General features: G+C 40.6%; 2 protein-coding genes across 2 annotated transcripts; one reads left to right on the top strand and one right to left on the bottom strand.

Moving 5' to 3' along the window:
• Positions 1-14,082: 14,082 nt before the first annotated feature.
• On the bottom strand, positions 14,083-17,074 carry mettl27 (methyltransferase like 27). The gene is made up of 5 exons (XM_084028413.1): positions 16,623-17,074; positions 15,846-15,974; positions 15,466-15,601; positions 15,167-15,259; positions 14,083-15,080 (listed from the first exon to the last, which is right to left on the bottom strand). Exons 1-5 carry the CDS (start codon positions 16,743-16,745, stop codon positions 14,878-14,880), a joined length of 684 nt encoding a protein of 227 aa, XP_083884539.1. The 5' UTR covers positions 16,746-17,074; the 3' UTR covers positions 14,083-14,877.
• Positions 17,075-17,665: 591 nt separating this feature from the next.
• nf2b (NF2, moesin-ezrin-radixin like (MERLIN) tumor suppressor b) lies at positions 17,666-26,879 on the top strand. Its single transcript, XM_084029268.1, has 17 exons — positions 17,666-17,987; positions 18,267-18,382; positions 18,963-19,088; positions 19,541-19,663; positions 20,450-20,533; positions 20,851-20,919; positions 21,040-21,122; positions 21,261-21,336; positions 21,452-21,589; positions 21,837-21,911; positions 22,010-22,123; positions 22,269-22,391; positions 22,777-22,994; positions 23,207-23,309; positions 23,589-23,734; positions 23,818-23,986; positions 25,108-26,879. Exons 2-17 carry the CDS (start codon positions 18,293-18,295, stop codon positions 25,153-25,155), a joined length of 1,785 nt encoding a protein of 594 aa, XP_083885394.1. The 5' UTR covers positions 17,666-17,987; positions 18,267-18,292; the 3' UTR covers positions 25,156-26,879.
• The last annotated feature ends 295 nt before the right edge of the window (positions 26,880-27,174 follow it).

Genomic DNA, 27,174 nt, shown 5'->3' with positions numbered 1-27,174 from the left:
CCTCGTCTCATCTAATTCTCGTCCTGCAGCCCCTCATATCGTCTACACAATGGCTTTTTGAACATTATCCCTCATCATTCTTTCAATCCGTCTCTTCGTGCTGCCTCCTAACTCTTACTCAGCCGTGTAAATAAGTAATGACCATCTTGGCATGATTCTAAGTTAGTTTGTTTTCTCTGAGACAAACTCTGGCTGCAAAAATCAAACATTTCAGCTCTGCCGAGGGGGCACATCTGTGTACGTGTGCACACTGCAGACAAGGAAACGCACGCACGTGCGCGCGATCACACACAACAACGGCAAACACGACAGTGCCTCCATACACCCCTGAATCCCTGCTGAGCCACCACGAGTCACGGCTCTCTAAATTAAATAACATCAAACTAGATTAAAGTAAATGAAACATCAGTGAGGAGCAGAGGGTGGAAGGGTTGTGCGGGGATAGTGAGAGGGGGAGGGGGGCGTCAGCTAAAAAGTTTATGTATATTAGAGGTGAAAGAGAGGACATGGAGGGAAAGGTGAGGAAGAAAAAAGGGTGGGGAGGTGAAGTTAAGGAGAAAAGGTGAATGATGGAGAAGCGAAGAGCAGGGTTACAGTAAACAAACAGTTGATGAGGTTCCAGGATAACATTTTCCCTTTGTAAGCTGAATCTGAATAATAATAAAAAATCATGTGATGGAAACGCATGTTGTTTCATGTGTGGCCAGCTTGTCAGACGCAAGTGACAGGAATATTCAACTCAGCTGCCATGGGAATCGTCATGGCAACATATTAGCTTTCTGAGTCATATGTTCACCGGCCCAAACTGGCAGCTGAAACCAGAGTTAATTTCTATGGCGACGCTATCAAACGTTTTACAGTAAATGCCCCAGTCATCATGTCAACTAAAGGCTTTTTTTTGTGTTCCATTCAGGCTTCGGTGAAGGGCCGTGAGCAGCGCCGTCGAGTGTCGCTATCACAGAGTTTATTTTGAAGCTACATAGTACCAGACTTTTTTTCGTGTGTGTGAGTAAAGCTATTCCTCTCCGACAGTCAAGTGCTCCATAAAGTCCCCGCTGCAGCAGGTGAATAGAAGCACCGTGTTTCCTCAGGTATTAATATCTCCCCCGGGAGGGAGCACTAAACCAGAGACGGAGGCAGACGACCGCGGAGGGGATTTTCATTCTGGGTTGTAAATCAACACTCCAGGCAAAAGGAGGCAGAAACCAGAGAGAGCGATTGAGCTCCATCTGCCCCAGCACCCCTCAACCCCACCCCCGTCGGCTGTAACCTGTTCCACTCACCCCAATTCCTCGACCTTTCTTTCCCTCTTAATTTACCCCGTTCCCCGCCACATTCCTAACTCCCAGCCTCCTACAAGCCCCCTCTGCACGGTTTTCATTTAACTCCTTCACATTACCTTTCCCTCCACTAACCCAATCTTCAGTTAATTGTCGACGGTTGCCTTTTTTCATCATCCAAGTCTCCCTCGATTCCTCCCCCATCCGCTCTTCTCACCTCCTATTGGCACAATCCCCAGAGATGCAGAAAAAGGAGGTCAGCTTTGTCACAACACAGGTTCACATTTCATTGCCACAGCGTTTGGGGCTGCCAGTATGTGGGATTGATGGTTTGGGGGTTTTCCACTGGAGAGTAGTTGTCCAGAGCAGAATACAAAGAGAGACAGAGATAGCCAGGTAGAAAGTAAAGAAGGAAAAATCAAGTATACGCCTGATTTCACACCCAAAGTGCAACGGAAATAAGAAAGTTGTAAAAGAAGTTGGGTATAGTTTAACTTCTAATTTGTGTCTTCAAAGTGCAGCTATCCCGTGACCCTGAATACAGGATAAGCGGTAGACAATGGATGGATGGATGGATGGAAAGTGCAGCTATAAAATTGGGTATATCCTTGACTGACAGGTGTCTCGTAATTTTACACTCAACTGCAGCCCACTATGACACCCGACTGGATGGCAGGGCAAAGTGTGAATCATGGCTTGAATCCTCTCAAAAAGTCACAGATTCCAAATGTCCTACTTTGGTCTAACCTGGACCATATCTTTACCCCTTTTATGTAGTCATTCCATGTTGTGTTTATGCGTTTCCTGCTCTGTTTCATATTTTGTTTGATGTTTAGTGACAAACGATGTCTCTTTGAACTGCACGGAAGTGAAGGAGCGAGACAATGAACAGGATGAAATAAGCGTTGGATTCATTAATACTAATGAGCAAAGCGTAGACCAGCAACATCAAGCAGGTGTGAGCTCTCACACACACACACACACACACACACGCACACACACACACACACACACACACACACACACACACACACGTATAGTGCCAGGCCAGGACTAAAACACAAGGTAAAACAGTGATACTGCCCCTTGCTCAAACTACAACAGCAGGCAAAGGTCTCCATCTGTTGCCAGTTTAATGCCCCATAATAAACTCCCCACTCTATCTGTCAATAATGCATTTCATACAGTAACATCGCTTTTATTGGTCTCTATACCAAACATGATGATATGTTGTACTGTAGTGCTCGTAGCGTAAAACGAATACTTGTCGTGCATGTCTGGGTTGACATTGAAACGTGGCCACCTCCTACGCATCGCCATCTGTAAACAGCAAACATGCATATCATCCCTTCTGCATGCAAACATGCAGATATGCTCACAAAACACACCATCTCCCCTTTTACATGCAACCAAATACACGTGCTAGAAATCATTCCAACCTCTTGCATAGTCAGTTGAAGCTTGAGAACATAAAAATCCACACAATGCATGAGTATAATTCGCCCCAGCCGTGTGATCTTGTTTATTATTACATTTTTTGTTTGATTTTTCAACAAATGGGTGCATCAATTTGATGCAGCTTGAAAGCCAGATGTCGGAGCTTGCCATCGTCATATGAAAGCACAAAGAGGAGTAAGCTCACGTAATCTCCACAGCTCGGCGTCCAGCTGCTGCAGCCGACACACACACGCGGAGTGGTGGGGTAGACTTACCTTGATGTGGGACAGCCAATCAGTGACCAGTGACTCGTCCATCTCATGTGTAGCAGCGGCTTTGTAATAAAGTCTATCCTGGAGGGTGGACCTGGAAAAACTACAAGTAGAAAGACAGATAGAGTCCCATCATCTCTGTGTCGCATCTTCAATGGACTCAAATCAAATCCATCAGTTCTGGGCCTGCATGACGGATTACCTGCAACTCAAAGAGTCCTTTTTTCCCCCTCATTCTTTCATTCTTAATCTTTCTGACAGTCAACACAACACAGATTAACTATTTACAATAACACTGGTAAGAGGGAGTTGGATTTTTCTGATCAAATATCAGTGCGTGTGTGACTGTCTGTGTTAGTGTGCATTCATGGCTGTCCGGATGCGGTAAAAAGGATTTCTAGTGAACAATTACAGGCTAGTTTCAAGAGCCCGACAGATATATTGGCGGGCCGATATTATCGGCCGATATTAGGCATTTTCCAAACTATCGGCATTTATAATGGCCGATAAATTAATATTTTAAAAATAAAATAAAAAAGGACAAAACACCCTCATAGAACTTAACAGAATTTGTCTCCAGTCTTGTTTGAAGTTATATTTATGAAGCGTACCAAGTCTTTTAATACTGGTAACTTTGTGTTTGGGTGTTGTCGTTATTGTGTTTTTGTTCAAAAGACTTTAAGTTTTATATATTAAGTTTGTATTTTTATCCATTTTATTTATCAGAACTTTAATATATTTTGATGTTCCGTTGTGACAATAAAATAAACAAGTTTCTTTTTTTAAACTGCATTATCATATTATTTTAGTGAAGACTCATAAATAACTACTAACTAATGTTAGGGAAATCTGATAATGTTTTGTTATGCGTTTCTGAAAAAAACAATATCGGCCGATATATCGGAATATCGGTTTTTAAATCAACAAACATTTGTATCGGTATCGGCCTTCAAAATCCTTTATCGGTCGGGCTCTACTAGTTTCTGTCACTTTGTGGTTTGGACCTTCACCCTCTCACTAATATTAATGCACTCTAGTCAAGGGGGGCAAAGGTATGACGGACATAAAAGACTGCATGGATGAATGAAAGGACGAGGAGGTAGAGAGAGAGAGACATCAATCACTTGTTTTCTTTTCCAGGGGTTCAGACTTAAATGGAGCATGGAGGAAGAAGAGACAGCAACACTTTTCTGCAATGTCACTGGTGCTATGAAAGGAAATAATGAGGGTTGTGTCTGAACTAAACTTTCTAATTCCCTCTGTCTTTGTCTGTTTATTAGCTTCGTTGTGAAAGAGACGTCAGCGAGCGATATAAAGCGATAAGAATTTAGCATTGATAAGAGTGTGGAGGACGATTGAGATTGAGTGAGTTACATGTTTGGAAAATGGGCCTCCGTGTGTGTGTGTGTGTGTGTTGTCGTTGTCAGTGCATGTGCAGGTCTTTGTATGTTTGTCACGCACGTCTGTGGAAGTGCATGTTTGAGTGTATGTATAATCTGATTCAAGACCACATCAGGCGAAGGACGGAGGGATCAAGGGCGTATTTAAAATGGAGAGCCACTCCCGGTTAGCAAGACATGGTTTCATAATCACAGTGACACTTGAGGATGCCTCTTCCTTTCCAGTGATTCTCAACCCAATCTTAATGCAAGCAGCTTTCCAGTACCACCACAGTGTTTACTGATAAAGCTGAAGTCAAGGGCATTTCATATCTGCAGCTGTTGTAGGTGGGGAGACATATACTCAATTTCCCCGGGGAAAACTTTCATAAATCAACATAAATTTACACTTTTCTTCTTAAAAGCAGCATCGACTGGTTTCCTCATTCTGTGTGTCTGTGATGTTTTGGTGTAACTACTCTTTATAATTATAATTAAATCAAAATGTCAGGTATGTTTTTTTAATAGAAGCAGATCATTTAAATGTCACCTTGTGTCGTCAGTGATACGGCTGGAATGCATTCGTCTACCAAAATGTGCATCAAAATGTTAACGTTTTTTTCAACAAGGTATCTCCAGAATGTTGATTTGTTAAACACAATGGAAATACAAGACAGAGCCTCGACTCTGAAGACCAACACAGATCATTTGCGACTCAAAGGTCACCATTTAAAATCCCTGCACAGACCAGCCAATTTCTCTGGAAGTCTCGTCAACGTGCACTTCAGCAAGACACTGAAGGCTCTTTTATATATATCGGATGAGAGAAAATTCCATAAAAAGGACAGGACAGCGGGACATCTGAAGTGGGGGATCTAATATGACTAGACAGAGATCTTGTTAGCAGACTTAAAGTATTTAACATACAAATAAGCAACAACTGGAGGTTGAGACTGAGGCGGTGAACAGCTCCTCTCAAAAAGATATTCTCTTACATGTGAAAGTGTGTAAAAACGTACAGTATCCACACACACACACACACACACACACACACACACACACACACACACACACACACACACACACACACACACCAGAAGCGGTGTTCGCTAATTACTGACATGAGGATTCTCAAGGGGGCAAGGAAAACAGAAAGGCATCCTGGGACCTGTAGTGCCCCCCGGCATCATTGGACCTACGGTGCTCCCACTTAATCACCATCGCTGCCAGCTAGTCACATGTTCCGGGAGGAAGTAGGCCATAACAGAGGAGCAGGGGTGTGTGTGAGTGTGTTTGTGTGTGAGAGAGAGAGTGAGAAGGATAGGAGCGGGAAGAATAAAAGATGGAATTAGATTGGTTACACACACACACATTTCAATATCTAAATATACGTACACAGACAAACTGGAGAAGCTGCCAAAACATCAGATGATAAAATGAACAGCCTGCAGACTTGGTAAGGTTGAGTCAAAACACACACACACACACACACACACACACACACACACACACACACACACTTTCTTGCTCTCACTCCATTAAATCCATTGAACTCTCTTAAAGATAAGCTGCAACCTAGAATTTGTTTTATCTACAATTATTATCTAAACTTATTTATCTACATTTTGCTTTCATGTGAAACATGTTTTTTTTTTTTAAAGTTTGAAATGCAGATAAACACTTTTAGAGCTTTTCTTATCCAGTTCTTGTATCAAAATAAAAAAAACAAGTCTGTTTCAGATGGCCTCATCTGAAAGCACAAATGCAGGCGACGTTTTAAGGATTCAAAAAAACAAGGACAGATTCTTTGCACACGTCACCAACAGCAACAGAGACCAGAGTTTAAGCTTGTTGTTCTGTGCAAACATCTATCATTCTGTTGCTGTTTCCTCTGTGTAGTCATCTCCTTCATATTGTCTTTGTGCCCAATCACGTTTTGAAATTCCGCTCTCCGGTAGCACGGACGGCGCTCATGCAGCGGCTCAAATAGGCGACGACATCCTGAATGGCTCAGAGTATGTGAAACTTAATATTTGTAAAGAAAGTTTGAAGTTAAAAGACTCTGTTATTGGACTAGCTATACTAGATTTATTGGGAGGCCGCGGAACAAATTGTAAACACAACACTGATATATTATCACTTTATGGAGTTGACACAGTCATGACCATCTGGTGAATGTGGTCCAATAGTCACTCGATCAGCTCTCCTTTCGGTTTCCAAGAACCCCCAAGGGAAATAACTACATCTTTAGAAGCAAAATGCTCCACTATGTTCAAGAACTGTGTCTGCAGTTTAGCTGTTAGCGATTGTAGAGTTTTTTGTTGTTGTAAACAGCAGCCTGCTGCAGCCAGAAAAAAAAAGAAAAGAAAAGCAACACTATGAGAGCAGTGACAGTAAAGGAAAAGTAACGTTGCAGCCGGTGAGCTAAACAACCCAAACTCACCATGAAGCTCCGTAAAGTCGAGGGGAGCTGCAGGTTCATGTGATTAAGTCTCTGCGGTTAATGAGGCACAATGATAGAAATCAATTATAAGATATGTGATGAAGTAAAAAGACATTCATATCTTCAATCGCATTTGCAAAAGTGATTGCGAGGAAAAACATTTTATTCAAAAGGAAATGAAGCCTGAGACCGTAAACTGGACTTTCAAATCCAATTTACAGTAAAAAACTGTTTTGCACTAAAACAAGATGTAAAAAAGATATCTTCAAATGACAGTTATGCCAAACAAAATGCATTAAAATGGCATCAGTGTGCACGTGATGCTGTGAGTTGAAGGTGCATGTGTCCCGTCCTATTGATCCACCATCAAATCAACAGTATCACCTCACGCTCAGCTGCACAACAGATACAAGGAGGATACATTCACATCAGGGCCCCTCTGCACGGATAAGAATCAATCCACTAATATTTGTTGAATGCACACACACACACACACACACACACACACACACACACACACACACACACACACACACACACACACACACACTTACATGTAAAGCAATGAGAAGACATCAAATATTCAACAAGCCGCTAATTACTAAGTTGATATCAAAGAATGACCTGCGGTTCTCCGATTCTATAAAGCTTTTAGATAAATCAATTATAGGGAGACAGGAAAAACAAACCCACACGTAAGCTCACACACACTTAAGATCAATATCTAATTTAACGCAGCCATCACCTTCACCAGAACTGCGGAGCAAAGCAAAACACAGTGTGACCTCCAATCATTGAGCAGTGGCGGTGACCATGCGGCCTGTTTTGTTTTGTTTTTCATCAAGGGTGACTTGTTGTAAATATGTTACTGAAGTTGTGCTTCGATGGCGGATCACGATGCATCAGAAAGGTGCTTCCCCGAGAGGATAGAGGACTAATGCAGAGATCAGACTACACGATGTCAGCCTGATAACTATGTAAATGTGTTGGACGACGGTAGCACGGCGTACCCGTTGGAGATAAGATGGTACACGCATGCCACATTTTTAAAAATGTATGCTTCTCAAAAGAGTGGAGATCTTTGAGAATCCAGCAACAGTTTCTGTGACCCGGATTCTCCTCATTAGTATAATAGTCCCTTCATGAAATATTTATCATTAAATGTGAAAATTTACCATCTAAATCCCATTTATTTCGATTCCCGCCGAGTTGACTGAATACATATATATCATGTTTCAGAATGCAATATTATTATTGGATAAAGCCCCTCATGGGATACCTGTATGGCAGGATGATTGGATTCTGTGAGGATGACGGGCTTGATTTAATTTGTGCACAGGATTGCCCAGACGGCTCTGTGCCGCAGCCGACAACCGACGGTGTGTGCATCACTAAGTGGGTGATCAAGAGGAAAAACCATTTTTTTCCCCGTGCAGTGTCTCAGCAAATGCATGCATGTTTGAATCGTTTGAAGAGGAAAGATAGGCTTTAATATTGTGTGTGTGTGTGTGTGTGTGTGTGTGTGTGTGTGCGTGCAGTGGCCCAGCTCTGTCTGCTTTCTCCCCCTTCAGTGCTGCATGGATTTGCATCTCATTGGCAAAGTTTATCAGCTAAAGAAGCCACTGTCCCTGCGAGTTACACCAACAGGATGCCTCTGTCACATAATCATTTCTAGACACACGAAATCAATGTGAAAAAAAATAACATCTATTCCTCCTGTTATTGTCACTGAGTCAATTCAAATGGAAATGATAAACAATAAGAGATGAAGTTCTCATTTTACAGCCTGGTTAATCCCCTCTGAGGCTGCATAGTGGCGACAAAGAATGAAGACTACGGACATAAAAGACACACACGTGCGCGCATGCACACACACACACACAAATCACACAGAAACAAGCCCTGTAAATATAAAACAGTCAGTCGGCTTCTAACATTTGTTCCATGCAGTCAGCTGTTGCCAGAGTTGGACAGATTAGAGAAACCCCATCGGCCCAGGAGACTGATGTGCCGCATTGACCTTGCCAGGTAGAGGCAGCATACATGCACAGACACAGATGCACAGACACACTCTCTATGAGCACATGCAGACACACTCTGAAGCTAATCCCAAAACCAACTTTTGATTGTAAATCCCAGAACAGTCCAAAAGTAGTTTATTAACAGACATAAAACTGCACAAATACCATCATTGTGGAGAATTGTCTTCTTCATTTGAGGAATATCGGACTTTAAGACATTTAAAAAAATATTTTTTTTAGAGAGGAGACAGGAAAAACAGATAACAGAGTGAGACTTCAGTAGTTTGGACTTCTCAGTATCTAAGCCAGCACCACGAAATAATTACACCCACACTATAAATCACAATGATTAACCGTGTCACTTTTGAATGAAATAATGGTCAAATAATCTTAACTACATTCCAGCCAATTACCATGAGCTGAATGAGGATGAATGAGATTAAACCTGCACAGTCCTCGTCCTATTGTTCAGACAACCGCGGCCCAGTTGTAGTAAGAGTAGGTCATGGGATTGCATTCAACCATTTCTTTCTCAGGCATTCATTCATTCCTCGCCAGGTTCACCGAGCGGCGAAGCCTTCATCTGCAGCGAAGCAGGATATCCACGCGAGGATCAATATCTCTGAAGAAGCAATAGAGTGAAGATCTGATGTATAACTGGGCTTATGACCGAGATTCAATCCTACAGGAAGAAAAACAACCTAATTCTGTTCATATTAAATGTGTGGATAGATATTGGTTGTGATTTGACAGCCCCTGTCACCTGACTTCACCTCCTCCACTTGCCTCCCGCTCATAGAAAGTATGGAGTTTGCATTCTTGCTTTTGCTGAGACGAGTCCTCTGGCATCCAATTATCTCCCTCCTCTAAATGCCTTCACAGCGAAACTCTTTCAAAAGCCTGGTCTCTCTTTCTCTCCGAGTAGTACGTGATTTCACTCCTTTATGTCTTTGTAGCCCTTCCTCTCCAGCCAGCGGTGTCTACAATGAGATTCACAGCCTCTATAAGTATGCTCCTCTCCTGTTACTCTAATCTGTGGGCCAAATGTCATGGGACAGATCGCAGCGAAAATAGATCCACAGTTCTCCACAGTTAAAGAGGTTGCAAACCCATCTCCAAGGGAGCTCTGTGAAAATGCCCGTTCTCCCGAATCGGATATTCCTCCGGCCGCTGGACATCTCACCGCCATGAATCCCCGAGAGGGAAACCCTCTCCCTCATCCACTCATCCTCGTCTCACTCTTTAGTTCTTAGGAGAAAATCCCTTTTTGTGTGTAAACATAATCTCATCCGAGCGGATCCATCATTGCCTTTGAGACAGTTTATGCAGCAAAAAGGCCCATAGTGATTCTGTAAAGGGGAATTTTATATATATATATATATATATATATATATATATATATATATATATATATATATATATATATATATATATATATATATAACTATTTGTTATTACCCAGTCTACCTATTGTGCTTTTAAAAAAACAAACAAAACACACCAAGGCTGATGGGTTAACTCACACTGACCTTTCTATTCTATATTGTTTTGTTCATTTTGTAAATATCAAAGTTACATCCCTTCCATCAGTTCCCCTCTGTGGTTTATTATTCATTCAGTCCACACTTGTGCAATGACAATAAAGCTGAATCGAATCAAATCTAATGTGCCAGTTAGAAATAATGTCTGCACCAAGTTCATCTCGGCTCAGATCATATCTTTATTGTCCTCCAAGGGAAATGACTATAGCTTAGCTCAGCAACATAGCTTAAAATATAAAAAAAAATAACAATAAAACATCATATGATGTCAGACATTAAAGGTTTATGTAAACTTATTTTTGTTTTTATTCCATTTTTATTATTCTCACCACACTGAGGAGGAAAAAGGCCCAATCCAGATTCCAGTGTATCCCTTGAAGCAGTGAACGCATCACACCTGGCTTAAAGGCTTGAAATATGAATGTCAATTCACCTTGACAACACCAAAAGAACTTACGCACAATTGTGCTCTTTTACTTTTTAAGACCTGATTTTAATCTCTCGGACAAGAGTTTATTGCCAAATAATCAATATACTCGGCATCATTAAGAAAAATGAAAATAAAATGTTGAAGTATAAACATAAGAAATCACATATTAATACATCTATATCTCTCAATTAGCACATTTTGAACACACCTTACGTACGTTTATTAATCAAGTAATTATCTTAATTTTGGCTTCAGGCTTTGACACAAACAAGTAAATTGATTATTTGGCAATTAGCTCTTGTCCTCTCGACAAGGAGCCGGGATTCTGGCTTGAATCAGGCGGTGAAAAATGTCAAATAAAAACCTATGGTTGTCTTCAAGATGAGTGATATGTGAGAGCAGAGCACTGTGCCTTTGGCATTTATACATTCTCAAGCAGGCAGGCCTAGCTACAGTGAGGTCCCTGGGTACATTGGGGTTCGGACAAACTAATGAAACATATGGAGTATTAACCAGCTAAAAAGTGAGATATTTCACCTCAGATATTCCATAGAGTTGGTCCTAAACCAGGATGCATATCATCAAACAGAGCTGAAAGAGAAGGAATATTGGACAATTCATCATGCCACAAACACATCTGCAAATTACTGACAATCTTGCTCTGTAACTGAGGATATGTGAGGAACAGTAATGCTACTACTACTATACTACCAACACCAAATGCAGTTGGAACCCAAGGGCCTGGGCTGCATGAGATTTCTGCCTGAAAGCCTATTAAGGCAGGTTTTTCTCACCACTGTCGCTGGGTGATGTTGGGACTTTAAAAATGTATTAACTCTGAAAATCATGAGCGCATTCTAGTCCTGCTCAATGTGTGAAGTGATGACTTCTGTTGTGACACTATAAATAAAATTGAATTGAACAGTTAATCAGGTTCCCCATGTCAACTTAAATACTGTTGATATGTCAAATGTTCAGTTATTTTGAAATAAGCCTAGTTTGGTCCAGGTTAGAATCCAAATAGTTACAGTATCCATGCAGTTCATTAAAACTTTCTATAAGAATACCTCAGCATAGCAAAAAGAATCCAAAAACTACAACGAGTCTTTGATTTATTCAAATGTCGTTTTCGTGTGATGAAACAAGAGGGAAGATTTAGAATCCCATTGTTCGATGCACCGCAGCGTTGCCAATAACAACAGAGTTTGTGATAAATGTGTCACACTGCAGCGTCAACAGCCTCCTTACTGAGAGGAGAGACGGGTTGTGGTTGTCTCCATCATCATAGAGAGAATAGGTTGAAGGGAGAACCATGCAGGTGAATTTCAAGTCCAAGACAACAGAGTTAGTGAAATACTTATGAAGTGTGTCTTCCTTCCACTCCATGTTAAAAATCATCCTTTGGTTGTTTTTGTACACACATACACCCATAAGCCCTGTGTGGTTACCACACACGGTGATCTGGAGGGAGTACACCTCTTTGACTGGGGCTGAAACCCAAACAGTTGATTCATGCAGATTCACATGACCGATGTTGATCATGTGACCTGCAGTATTACCTGCAGCCGGGTTGTAACCATTGCCGATGTTGGTGAAGACGCCAAATACAGTCTGATTGATGCAGGATATGTTGGATTACACGACACAGACATCACACTGAAATACAGCAAGGTCTCTGGTGACAAAATAAAATAAACATGAATGTTAGTCATTTAAGTTAAACTGGAATGAATTAGAAACAAGAAGATACGATCATCACCTGCATGTTGTCTGCTAACGAGAAGTTCACTCTCTGCTGTTCAGTCTGGTCTGCAAGTCTGGAGTTCATGCAGCGGCAGTGTATTACAGAGCAGACCGTTAACAGCAAATTATATACAGCATCTTGGCCCTCGTATTAACTGTTGCCCTAATTCTCATCCACCTCTCCGAGGCCTCCAACCTCCCCACGAGCCCCTGACCCACACAGGCCGAACAGCAACAACAGCAGCCCAAGAACAACCCTCATTGTCCAGTTACACGTCCTCCCAAAACGGTACATTGGAAGAGTTCAACGGTCTTATATAGTCTCCAAACTTCAGCCGGCTGAACGAAAGGAAAAAACAACAAGTGTTTGATTCAAGGCCTGAGATGATTCACTGTGATCTCTGCTGGTGAGAAAATACAAGCTGCTACAGACTGGTGGAGCACTTTTACTATGATATCCTGTCGTGCAGTCACAGCTGTGTATACACCTCGTTTATTAATACACACGGAGAGAAACACAATCATTCCAAGGCCTTTTAGTGTGATGGAGGGTTATCTGATTACATTTAGAGAAGGGAGTGAACTATTAACGAATACAACAACTGTCTGTCTGTTAGAACATTATGAAAGTCTTTCACACCTTTCATTATGACTTTTAATCCAGCATTTTTTATTATTTTTTTTTAATCACTGAAGCCCATGGAAAGTTTATATCTAGTGTCTTACACCCCAAGGTCGTAACCCAAATACTTCGGTCAGGACAATACAGAGATCCTTCACACTGCTGAATTATGGCCAGGGATCAAAGGTCAGGGGTCAGATAATCATACATTCGGGCCCAATTCCCATCCAACCCTCCACTCTCTCCTCCACCTTCTCCTAACCAACTTCCACTCCGTTTGCACCTCCTTTGGAAGGGGGTTATAAAAGCACCGATGCACATGTAACCCGCTGTCCTTACTGACCTTGTTCAATGCCGTTTGGTGTTCCCCACGGAACATGCTCCGTACAAATGGTTCCTTGTGGCGAACAAACATTTACTCCTAAAGTGCTCAAATTAAGATAAACATTAATTATAGTCATACAGACGTTAAGAACTTCACGGTTACATTGATTGGATTCAGGATCAGATATAGCTCGTCTACAAAATGGCAGATTTCTAATGTTTATTTGATGATAAAGTGTTGTCTATAGATATATAGTTATATATAGTTATATTCATCTATGCAACACAAACTCAACAGAACAATAATTAAGTGCAATAATTAAACTGTGCTATTCTGGAATGAACACTTCAATTATTTATATTGTACATTAAAACTAATATTCTTATTTATTCATACTATTTACTACTGCATATTTACACACTTATCTTACTGTGAAAAGTGCACTGCTCCATAGTTTATACAGATGTGTTTATGTAGAATGAGACTTCTTTACAGAGTGTTTTTTCTTCAAGTCAGTTTATTGAAAATCTGAATTTGAATAAAATCTCTTGACTCAAAATGAGAAGTACATTCTCTCAGGTCCATACCTTCTCACTCAAGTACTCCACAGTGCAAATTGGTCACACAATAATTGTATTATATAATTTTACATTGATTTAAAGAAAGTCCAAAGAGAAGAGACGAGGAGTAAGGGTCACATACATCTTTCGCCACTCATTTTCTATTTAAAGCAATTAAAGCAGAACATATGTGAAGGGGATTTGAATGGCTATAGGTAAAAAAACAACATTGAAGGAGAGAAAAGAGAGAAGAGAGAGGGAGTAGTGTCCTTTATCCTTTTCTAACCCACCTGAAAGCTTCATAACGAAGAGGCGAGGGACAATATGAAATTTTAATATCATGATCTAAAATGGTGCTAAAACAAACTGAAATCACTTGACATTTAGTTAAGAAGCAAATATTTTTATTGCGTCACAGACGTCAAAAGAAAATACATCTTAAAAGGTAATCATGAATCATTTGGTCTCCCTGCATATATGAAGGATAAATAAAGAACTTTAAATTATTCTTTTAATCTGAATTTTTCTAAATAAGGCTCCCTTTTTCACTTCTCTAGCCCGATAGTGAACTACTCATCTTTTTCAAATCACCGAGACAATATTTACAATAATCCTGATAATGAAATGTCATGAAAATTTCAAGTCTGACATTTACTTCCACGAATGAAGCTTCACATCATTAACTTCTGGTTTTAAAGAGACTGACGATTTAAAAAACTAATTTAACAAAATCAGACTTTCCTTATGAAAACTTTGTATCTTATTGAGTTGTATTGTACCTCTCCTGCTGGTGTGAAGTAGCATCTACATTGTCATGCAATGTGCTATAGCTTCTTATAGAGGTAGAGGGCACCAGATATGTAGCCGTCTTCCTGCTCTGACACCGCTCTCTCCCACTCTTCTACCTCAGCCACCTCTACACAAGTCCAGAGCCCTTCCTCTTCCATCTGCTTCAGCTCACGCTCCAGGGAGGCTTTGTATTGCACATTATCATGGTTGCTTCTGGTTGTCATGCAAACATGGCCACCTAGTGGAAACAGATGACAGTGCAGTATCAGAGATACTGATTTACAACCACAGGTCGAAGCGGCATCAAACCGAACACCTTCTCACCTGGTTTGGTGGAGTTGCACAACTCTCTGACGACACCAACTGGGACCTGACCGACACTCAGTGCTCCGACAATCACAACCACATCAAACAAACCTAAAGTAAAGGGGAGAGGTGGAAGGAAAGATGATGAGAGTTTACCGTATGAGATAACACAAAAGAGCAATACTATTTCTAAGACATCATATCGTGAAAGATGCAGGTTTTTTTGCAAAATAAGTTTACATCTTGAGCCAACCCACTCAGCTGAGGAATCACAGTGATAAATGACTCATGTGAAAACATTTAAATAATCAGATTACCCCACTGGACAGGTATCGGCTCCACTCCCAGCATGGACTGCTTCAGGTCCTGGTACAACCTGCTCTCTCTGGCCAACTCCAACATAGCCTTGCTGCCATCAATACCCACAAAATGTCCAAATCCGTGTCCCTTCATCTGGACAACAAGGACACATTTAGTTGATTATGAGTCATACCGGTAAAAATCAATTGAACATGGAAACTAAAATAGAAGATAGGGTCCGCTGTTTTAATTTGCAAGATCAGGAAGAGACTTCTGGTTTTAAATAAAAGTTGTCATCCAAACAAGAAAATAAATACAAGGAGAGAGGAGAGGTAATATGAAAAATGGGATAAAAAGGCCTATTGTGAAATACTACTACGTCAAGACTGTAAGTTACCTGTTTGGCCACCAGTCCTGTGCCACAGGCCACATCCAACACGACAGCAGCTTCACGATCACCGCTGAAATGGGAGGAGATGCTGTTTGCTGCCAGACTTGGAGCTCGGTAGTCCAGAACCGCCACATCCTACTCAACCCAGTGTGAAGGGAGAACAGTGGCTATCAGAAGGTCAACATGAGCACTGCAAAACTACATTTGGCTAGTCATAAAGAAAATGTTTTTAACGCAGACTGTCCTCCTCGAGAAAACGACCACATAGGTCGTGTGTCAAGCACCGAATTACGACCATATGTTACGTTTCAAAATAGCGCGCCCTCTAGCGGGCAAGTAAATATCGACACTCCGGTGTCTCAGACGATCGCCCCTCGTCAATCATCGGCAGAGACCCCCCCCACACGTCGACCTAAACCTAACCCCCCCCCCCCCCCCCCCCCCCCCGCGCGTGCGCGGACGATTGCCCCTCGTCAATCATCGGCAGAGACCCCCTCCACACGTCGACCTATACCTAACCTTAACCACTACTATCGTTGCGGAAGAATCTCCGCAATACGCTCCCAGAGGTCGTATATTTGAGGACGTGACACACGACCTATTTGGTCGTATGAGTTGGAGGGCTGCAGAAACATTATAGAATACACAGAAAGCCACATAATCATATATATTTTTGGACTTTCAATCAGACATGTTTAACTTAATTGCTGCACAATAATATCAGTTAAAACATTCCTATATTTTAAAAATAAGATTAATTGTACTGTACTTCCGGCCTCTCACCTGATCATAGTTTGTTGCCCACTTGTTGTAGAAGTTGACCTTTTGTGCTGGTGTTGAGTCTTCATGAGCTGATAAGATTGTCGCTTTCACGTTGTCAAACGTGTTAGTAGGGGCAGCTGCCATTTTTGTTCTATGCCAACGAGTTCAAAGAAAGACTGCAGCACATACAATTACATTCATGTGATGAAAATGACCGATATCAGAGCCTTCGTTTGAGGTTGAAGTTTGAATGTGTGAGTGAACACTACGTCAGCACCGAGCAATAATACACTGGAAGTCACCGTTAAGTTCAGTTTTCTGAGCTTCACGTCATCAAGTTCGTTCCCCTTGCTATTTCTAAAATATAAGCGGAACACTATGTTTTGATAAGAAGCATAATGCGACGGGCATTGTTGACTTCCGTGGTTTTCCTAGTGGAAAAGGTGCTTCTTCCTCACCCCCACCCTCCTTTTACTTCTTCTTCTTCGGGATTTAGTAGCGGTTAGCAAATAACGAATTGATGCATTACCGCCACCAACTGGTATGCAGTGAGAAGTGTGGTTCAGGATGTCTGCTAATAGAGTGAAATTAAATAAATGGGCTCGTATTTTCCAATAATAGTTGTTGATCTTAGATACTAAGATATGATTCGACACACTTAGTTCTTTAATTATTTTACAGAATATCTATTAAGCATTAAACTGTACTTTTTTCTTCCTGAGGTTTTTGATGAGCTGCCTTCTTTTTTTCTGGCAGAGTAACATGTCATAACACGTCCTACTGTTTCCTTTTGCACACAGAAGTCACATGTACTTTTAGTAGTGTACCGTCCAATGTGACCAAAAGTTCTTCAGTTTTAAACATGATAAACAAGCTTCCATCCCTCGAGATCTTAGCCATTCCCATCTTTTGCCTCTCATCTTCATAGTGGCTATATCTCCGACAACCATTGAAGGCGGCATTCACCCTTCCAAATTCGTGCACATGCGCAGTAGCTTTATCACGGGCTGCAATTCGTGTTCCCACCTATAGAGTGACTTCGGAGTCAAAACAAAAATCTTCTGGAAAATCCTCCTGTTATTTAAAAGCAAGCTAACCAGCTAAAGCACGTACCTACCGATAACGTTGCCGAAGTTGTTTCCAACTGCTATTTGAAATAACTTTAACAGTTCAGAAGTGAATTCGTTCGATACATTTCACAATGGAGACATCCCAAAAGTTGCGCTCTTTCTGGAACTTGTTTTGGAGCGTTTCCGTGGCATAGCTGGGAAGCTAACTTCGTCTAGTAACATCAGTTAGCCTAGCATTGGATTCCCCCAACAACAACAAAAGCCCAGCCTCATGTGAGCCTTGTTGGACGGCAGAAGTTTCTAACTTTACTCGCTGGTAACGGGCCTCATCCACAGTTCAGCTGCATGATGTATTTAACAAAACAAGTAACGTTAACCTAAGTTTTTTATCTAACGGTAGCTAATTATCGACTCAAACAAGAGATACGTTATCTGTCATAACGGTGGTTTGAATCTCCCTAAAAGTTTTAGATCGTAAATTCATCAAATTGTTCCACTTCAGTTACTACATGCATCCTCCACGTCGCTTGTGTTAAATGTCATGTTTAGTCCTGGGAGCAGTTTGAAATACTTTCGTTGGCGTTGTTTTCCACAGGTTTCGTTGACAGCAACACCCTCAAAATGTCAATCCTCGGATTAAAGAAGAAACAGCCAAAGACTTTCAAAGTCAAAGTTATCACCATGGATGCTGAAATGGAGTTCAGCTGTGAGGTATGGATTTGTTTAGACAAGCTCAGCATCACTGAAGAATGGTCTGAAACATGCATCTATAACTTCCCTGGAAGTTACTGGCAATTAGTACAGACCGGCATGCTTTCAGAATCTTAACCCACTGGTTTGATGATATCAATCGATCTACAATGTTATGTTGTGAGTTGCCTAGTTTTTGAGATATTTGCAGTAAATATGTCAGGCTTAACAGCAATGTCTCTTTCCTGAAATCATGACCCAGTTACTCATGGTAATCCACCTTTTTGTGTGCTTTTTCACATGGTAATTATGGCTGAAAATAGAAAATATTTCCTACACAAAACTGCTCATATTTTGAGTAACCAGGTCATGATTCCTGGAAAGAGAGAAGTTGAGATTTTAAATGTTTTTGATGTTTTAAGAAGCACGAGTCCCATATATTTGGAGAAAAGACAGACATCTCTATGTTAAGGTACAATATCTCCGAAACTAAGTAACTTGCTCCTAAATAATTACAATCGATAAATAGCCCTACAGGTCTGAAAAATATGATTTTTTAAAATTTCTGTTTGAACTGTCCCATTTAAATGTTTTTTCTCAGGTGAAGTGGAAAGGTAAAGACCTGTTTGACCTGGTGTGTCGCACTGTTGGTTTGCGGGAGACCTGGTTCTTTGGACTCAGGTACACAGTAAAGGACACCTATGCCTGGCTGAAACAAGAGAAGCGGGTGAGTGAAGGAGTGAGCCTGTGTGATCAAACTTGAACTATATGCCAGAGAACATGTGTGTAAATGGTTTGCACAATGCAGATGATTTGTATGTGTAACCCAATATTTGAAAATCAAGGCTAATGTCAAATAATCTCTAATAAAAGAATGTCTTAAAATAGTACCCATCACATAAAAAATACCCTTTGAAATTATCTTAAAATTGACAAAACTTTATTAATCAGAACAATTTAATGTTTGTCATATTTGCTTGATAAATGACTGTCATTCATTGATTATTTAAATTGTTGATTAATTATAAGTCTACCAATTAAGCAATGGATTGCCTAATTGTTGAGTGTGATGCTTGTAAATAGTCATCATGTCACTAATCATGACATGACATTCTGACTTCACTGAGTCGGGTCTAACAAACGCGTCACTTTTCTTATCTTGTGAATTTGTTCACCAAGGTCTTGGACCAGGAGGTTCCCAAGGACTCTCCCATAACATTTCATTTCCTGGCAAAATTCTTCCCTGAAAAAGTCGAGGAAGAGCTTGTCCAAGAGATAACTCAGCACCTCTTCTTCTTACAGGTAATCTAACTGATAACATTTCTTTCTAAAATGAGCTTTGGCCTAGGGGTGCACCAGTCACTTTTTCAGTCCCAATACAATATGTGGGCTTTAGGCATCGGCCGTAAGTACTGATGTAAGGCAACTTCAAGCTTGACTTTAACACTAACTTTATGCAACAAAATGGGAAAATACATGGATATAACGTACGGAAATATTAGAATAATCCCATACCAGATCGCCTCGTGGTCATGATAACCGATCCATCCTTTTGAGTCAGAATCTGTGCATCACTACTTTGGCCTCATCTTTTTTACAAACACCTTAGGAGTATTCCATGTTTTTAATACATGTCTTCTAGGGGTGTGAATTTTTTTTTTTCGATTCGATTCAGTAACTTCTAACCAAATTTCTATATCCATGAAATAAACATGAAGTAATGCAAGTGAGACTATCTGTATTCTTCTGAAAGGGGAAAAAACAAACAGACAAGAACAGAATTACTTATTAAACATATTTATTCTATAAAAAAGTAGTCTTGCATAATATTTTATGCTGAATACAAAACATTGCTCAGTTATTTTGAACATTTTTCAATAGGCTTCATGCTGGCAGGGGAGAGAGTGTCTTAAAAGTCTTAAAACATTAATCATAATTAAGAATCACGATTCATAAGATGTAACACATTTATATTGATTATTGGTGAAGCCAAAGCGATTCATTCTATTTATTCTAGCAGATCGATTTAGTTGAATCAGTAGGACTGACAATCGATTCCACTACTAATGTCTTCACATTCTTGTATAGGTGAAAAAACAGATATTAGATGAAGAGATATTCTGTTCCCCTGAAGCGTCTGTTCTGTTGGCATCATATGCTGTCCAGGCAAAGGTAAGAAAGCCATGCAAGGTTAATGGTTGCTTATTATAATTTCCTGCACCTGTAGTATGCTTGTCCTATCTGTATCTCAACATATTGTCCATTTAAACCTGAAATTAATGCTTCATGCAAATACACTTTTAGATAATAAAGTTTTGATCCGCTTAATGCTAAGAAACTCTCCGTTTATGGACATAAGAGCTTCTTCGGGGCACAAATTCTGTATTTCATTTTCAGTTTGACTTCTATCCTTTTACGTTATGCTAATAGTACAATAGTAACAGCCTTATTGTTTTTTCTTTCCTCGTTTACCACTCTCTCAATCATAGTACGGGGACTATGATCCAAACTTTCACAAGCCAGGCTTCCTGGCACAAGATGAGCTTTTGCCCAAAAGAGTAAGTTTACAGTAGTATGTAGTACTCTTGTTGATCACCTGGAGTAAGAACTTTACTGTGAATGTTTGTGTGTGTGCCGTATATCATGTTTTTTCCTGTAATCCTGAATCTGCTTCCCAGGTTTTGATGCAATATCAAATGACAGCCGACATGTGGGAGGAGAAGATCACAGCTTGGTATGCAGAGCACAGAGGCATCGCCAGGTAGGACTGACCCAGGAGGGCTTCAGAATCTCAGCATGTAGAGAAAAATTAAACCCTTTACAGAATGGTGTAGTTTCAGATTCTTCAGTTAAAGTGTGATAAATGCATCACGCTCTGACATGCCTTCTCCTCACGCAGGGATGAAGCTGAGATGGAATACTTAAAAATTGCTCAGGATCTTGAGATGTACGGTGTCAGCTACTTTGCCATTACTGTGAGTGTACTACTTACTTCCTCTGTTTTGATGTTCCATCAATTAACATAAATACTTTTCCATCACGTTGGTTTACATTTCTGTCTTGCACATCTCTCACACATCACATTGACAGCAAAATAAGAGGGACACAGACCTGTTACTTGGAGTTGATGCTCAGGGTCTTCATATCTACAGCCCCAACAGCAAACTCAACCCAAACAAATCCTTTCCTTGGAGCGGCATCCGCAACATCTCTTACAGCGAAAAGGAGGTAATGCAAGCTTTCTCTGTCTCCTTCCACTCTTTTGCTAGAAGTGGAAATGGTGCAATGGTTATTGGAAAATATACTTGAAATGTTCTTTTTACTATTGATACAATGCATACAGTTGTTCATCAGCAGCCATCAGCTTTACTTTTGTAAAGGCATCAAAACTGTGCTGTCTGTTGAAACAATGCTTGAAAATTGTGTCAGTTTTTCACAGGAACTGAACGTTTTTGTAAATGTTCCCATGTTGTAGTTCACAATCAAACCACTGGATAAGAAGAAAGATGTATTCAAGTTCTACTCATCTCAACTGCGTGTCAACAAGCTGGTTGGTTAACCTCTCGTGTACAATGTAACTATAACAAAGTGAGAAGAAAGTTGTGAAGTAAAATATAATATATATATATATACTACCTGCATCTTCAGATTCTGCAGTTGTGCATTGGTAACCATGATCTATTCATGAGGAGGAGGAAGGTGGACTCCATTGAAGTGCAACAGATGAAGGCTCAAGCGAAAGAGGAGAAGGCCCGCAAGAAGGTCAGTGCCCTCTTAGCTTCATTGGAGCAAATATAATAACAGATTAGACCTGATGTACACTGTGCATACATTTGGATACTAAGGTCATACTTATCAATGATCATGGTTGATTGTCCTAACTTTGGGTTTCTTCTTCTTCATCTAGATGGAGCGTCAAATCCTGGCAAGGGAAAAGCAGATGAGAGAAGAAGCAGAACGTGCAAAAGAAGAGATGGAACGAAGACTTTTCCAGCTGCAGGACGAGGCACGACTGGCCAACGAGGCACTGGTGAGAGCTTCATCCTTAACATGAGATAATAATTGAATCTTTAGATGGTTCTTGTTCAAGTTTTATTGTCATAGGTGGTTGGCTCAAAGCAAGAAAAACAAAGCTGGAGGTTACAGTTCTCAGAGCAAAAGCTAACAGCGGCTCCAGTGTTGGGTCCTGCTGGTCTCGGCTGCTACCCAGTAGCCTCAACACACCTAAGCCACTGGATTAAATGATAAACCTTGCCCACTTCCAGACACAAAAGAAGGAACCACTACTAAGAGCATACTGCTCAACCTAGCACAGAGTCAGATTTCTTCATCATGCTAAGTGCTAAACTCTCTATTTCTCTTATATTATTTTGTAAAAAATGCTTTTTAAATGTTTCTATGTATTTTTTCTCCAGCTGCGCTCTGAGGAGACCGCGGACCTGCTGGCAGAGAAGGCCCAGATTGCTGAGGAGGAGGCCAAGCTTTTGGCCCACAAGGCTGCAGAAGCTGAGCAGGACAGGCAGAGGTTAGAGGTCACCGCCATGAAGACCAAGGAGGAGAAACGGCTGATGGAGCAGAAGATGAGGGAGGCAGAGCAGCTGGCTGTCAAACTGGTGGAGCAGTCTGAGAGGAGGTCTGGAATCATCTCGACTAGATTGGCTTAAAGTATTTGTTTTAGTTAGTCATCACTTAACTTACAGCTTTTCTATATGCATTAACTTTATCTTTTAATAAAGTCAAACATTTACCATGAAGTTATATCTGCCCTTATGTCCATCTGTTTAAAAAAAGATAATATATTAATAACAATAACTTCCAACTAACTAACCAACCATCTGATTCCAGGTTGAAGGAGGCAGATCACCTGAAACAGGACCTGACTGAGGCAAAGGATGCTGAGCGAAGAGCCAAACAGAAGCTGCTGGACATCACCAAAACAACATACCCTGTACAGTGATGATGCTGCTGCTTGTTATTTATTATTTATTTTGTGATTAATGTAGCTTATTCATGTTTAGAAGGTTGTTATATCTTGTGAAATATAAATCCAGCTTTGTTCAGTTTTTTGTGGTTTGTTATCTCAGGTTATTGATTAACTGCTGTCCTTATAGGCTATTTATATTAGATACTTCTACAGTAGGATTCCCTGATCTGTGAATGTTAATGCATTTCAGGAGTTATTTTTAGCTGTAACTACTTACTTGACATCAGTTTTCCTCTCCTCCAGCTCATAGCAGCCTACTCGACTACCCCTGCTCCCCCTCCTCCTCCTCCCCCCGAAGCAGTCGACTTTGCCTATGAATCAGCATCCGCACGCCTCGACTTCAAGGACTCAGACATGAAAAGACTGTCTATGGAGATAGAGAGGGAGAGGTGAGCTTATAACCCCTGCAACAACACTTTAGAAGGACTGTTCAGATCGGCCCGTGTATGATATTTGTCATGCATTAATGCAGGCTGGAGTACATGGAAAAAAGTAAACACCTGCAGGACCAACTGAAAGAGCTGAAGACAGAGATCGAGTCTCTGAAGCTGGAGGAGCAGCAGCAACAGGCTGGCGTCTACAGCCTCCGCAATGAGGCGAGGGGATACGTCCAGGAGCCTGTGTACATACCTCAAAGCAACGTATGTATGATCACTTCACGTGGTCTTCTCTGTATTATTATTATTAATATTATTGGTTTTACTGAAGGTCGGTTACCTGCTTTCCTACGCAATAAAGTTAAGATACCAGTTTATCCAGCTAATGCTGTTTAGGGGTTCCCAGTCTACCATGTGATATTAATGGGCTCATAAATCACAGCCAACTGGACTTCCTATTTTCATTACCCAACACATAATGTCATGCCAAAAAACATCCCTTCCAAATAGAAATACAATCCTCCCTGTAGTTAAATAATAAACCTTTTTCCAGACAAAACAGTCAACAGATTAAAGGCTTTCTGTTTCAAATACACTGCTCAAAAAATGAAGGGAACATCACTCCTTGTAGCAACCAGGTTGCACAGGTAGACCAACTCCTCCACAAAGGCACATCCATATGTGGTTGCAAGAAGGTTTGCTGCATCTCCCAGGCCAGTCTAAAGAGCATGGAGGAGATACCAGGAAAAGAGCGCTGGACAGGGCTGTAGAAGGGCATCAACCCAGCAGCAGGACCACTATCTGCTCCTTTGTGCAAGGAGGAACGGGAGGAGCACTGCCAGAGCCCTACAACATCACGTCCAGCAGGCTACTGGTGTGCATGTCTCTGTCCAAACTGTCAAAAACAGACGGCATAGGGCGCTGGATACCTCAGTCAGTAGAGTCGGCGCCCCACGTACCGAGGCAGGTTTGCCATTGGCGCCCCGTTCTCTTCACAGATGAGAGCAGGTTCACACTGAGCACATGTGACAGGTGTGTTAGAGTCTGGGGGACAGCGGTATGAACGTTATGATGCCTAAAACATCAGCATCCAGGATGGCTGGTTTGGTGGTGGGTCTGTGATTTTGAATCCAGCCCTCAATCGGTTCATGACTTTCAACTTAGATAATTAGTTCATCAAAATATGGTGTGATGTAAGTGTTCCCTTAATTTTCTTGAGCAGTGTATTATATTCTGAGATGACAATATGTCAAGTGTGAAATATATGAACGACATATTAATGACATCAGTAGTGATTTTACTTCTCCAAATACAAATGCATATTTCTTTGCACCGTTTTCGGCCAGCTTTGCCCTCTAAGAGTGCTATTGTGTTTTGTTTTACAGCGAAACTCTGCGTACATGTCTCAGATGGCCTTCTTTGAAGAAGTGTGATCCTCGTCCTGCAAGAGGAGGATGGATGGCATCAGCTGTGACTCGGTGGTTTCTCAAAAAACTTTTTTTTTTTTTTACCTGGCTGAAACGAACAGACTCTCAAATACACTATGACTGTGTGCTTTGGAAAGACTTAAATATCTATCCTCAACAACAAACTTGTCTGCCTGCACAGGTTGTCATGCTAGGGTGTGTACCACCTGCTACACTACAGCACCTTCCACATTTCTTTTTATATATAATGAACACACTACGGTGTGTATCTAACACTGATTCAAGACATGGTGCTTAAGATGGTTGTATGAATGAGATGCTAATGTTTTAAATGCTTTAAAGGGATACTTAGCTGTAAGATGGTCAGATATATCATACGTTATGATTCATAACTAAATGACAAGTTATACATTAATGCAAACATTTTGGGACAGGGATTGAGGTGAACATTTGACACAAATCAGCTTTTTTATCAAAAGTTCCTGCATCAAATCTAATAAGGTAAATCAAAAAATAAAGGTAAATATCTTTTCAGGCTGGGGCATATTCTGAAAAGAAAAGAATATCCTTACAATTTTGTTAATATGGTCTTATTTTTTCAAACCAACAAAGTGTTTCCCAAACTTGGCTTTTGAAAATAGCACATCAAAGAAACCCAAAAGCCCAAATTTCTGATTAGATATGTACCAGGCTATTGTTGAATGAAGCCCTGAACAGTAAAAATGCGCTAAAGACAACTCTTGATCAGTCATATGTAATGTGAAAATTACCGCTGTGGACCTGCGCATTAAAGTAATTTATAAAGGTAGTAAATGACAGAAAAGTCCAAATCTGACAAGCTGATGTGTGCAGGGACCTGGTCTAGATATGACACTCCATAAAAAGTTAAACACCAGGTTTGATCTTTGTTTTGGTCTTTCACTTGTTTGCCGTTTCTGTTACTTGGTTCATGGACTGCCTTTACCGATAACAGCACACAAAGTGCCTTTATTGTTTCTTGTGCCTCATCATTGTAGTTAATAGAATTATAGTATACAGTTACTAGCTTGCTGCCATTTCAAGTTTTTTATATTTTGTACTCTAGACTGATGATGTGCCTTGAACTTCATTTTTTACTTTTATGGTTTGAGTTACTAAGGTTTTATTTGCTATTATTTGATGTTATACCCCTATCTGATTTGCAGAGTAGTCGATTCATGGCTTTTCCTCTTTTTCCCCTCAGCTCATGTATTTCTCAGGGTCAGTGTTGGACAATCACTGCAGATCGAATGCAATTGTTTTCCCCCTGAGATAAAAAGTCTGGTGCCCATTGATGTTTACGTTTTTGAAAAGGCTACTTCCGTTTGAACTTGTTCTAATGGTAATTGTCATGGTAACGATTTTACAAATGCAGACGTGGATACCTGAATGAACTACACTCCTCATTACACCCTCAAAAAGGGAGAGGCTGGATGCCAAATGTACAGCCAAACTGCACGTTTGTTTATTTGGAGCAGCCTGTTAAGCCGATGTCATTATGAACTGAACAGTGACAAATAATTGGTATATCATTTGCCCATTGGGTTTTAAATTAGTAAGGCCAACCTTGATTTTGTGTAAATGGTATTGTGTCAAATGTCCAAGAGGAAGTGTTCTGTTTCATTAACATTTTTTGCTTAAGTGCTTAAACTTGCATCTTTCACCTTATTTATTTGTGCTATAAATTCTTAAATAACATCACCATACATGTTTTCTTGAGGTCTATCATTGTGGGGAATTTAATCATTTATTGATTTAGAAAGAGGTTTATGTTCAAAGTGAGTACAAAGTTATTTTGTGCTTAAAATTTCCTTACGGCAGTGATCATACTATGTTTCTGTTTTGCCTGATGTTTGCCCAGACAATAGGAGTTAATAGTAATAATTTAATCGTTCTTGCTTTATGTAACAGTAAAATACAGTCATCTTAACTACAACCATCAAGGGTGACCACCCCATCAAGGACTGAATTCTTAACCTGTGTGAACAAGTTTACACTTCAGCCTAT

Source organism: Eutrigla gurnardus, assembly GCF_963514095.1.
Source record: "Eutrigla gurnardus genome assembly, chromosome: 15".
NCBI classification, from domain to species: Eukaryota; Metazoa; Chordata; class Actinopteri; order Perciformes; family Triglidae; genus Eutrigla; species Eutrigla gurnardus.
Note: the sequence above shows the minus strand (reverse complement) of the source record. Positions and strands in the feature narration are given on the sequence as shown.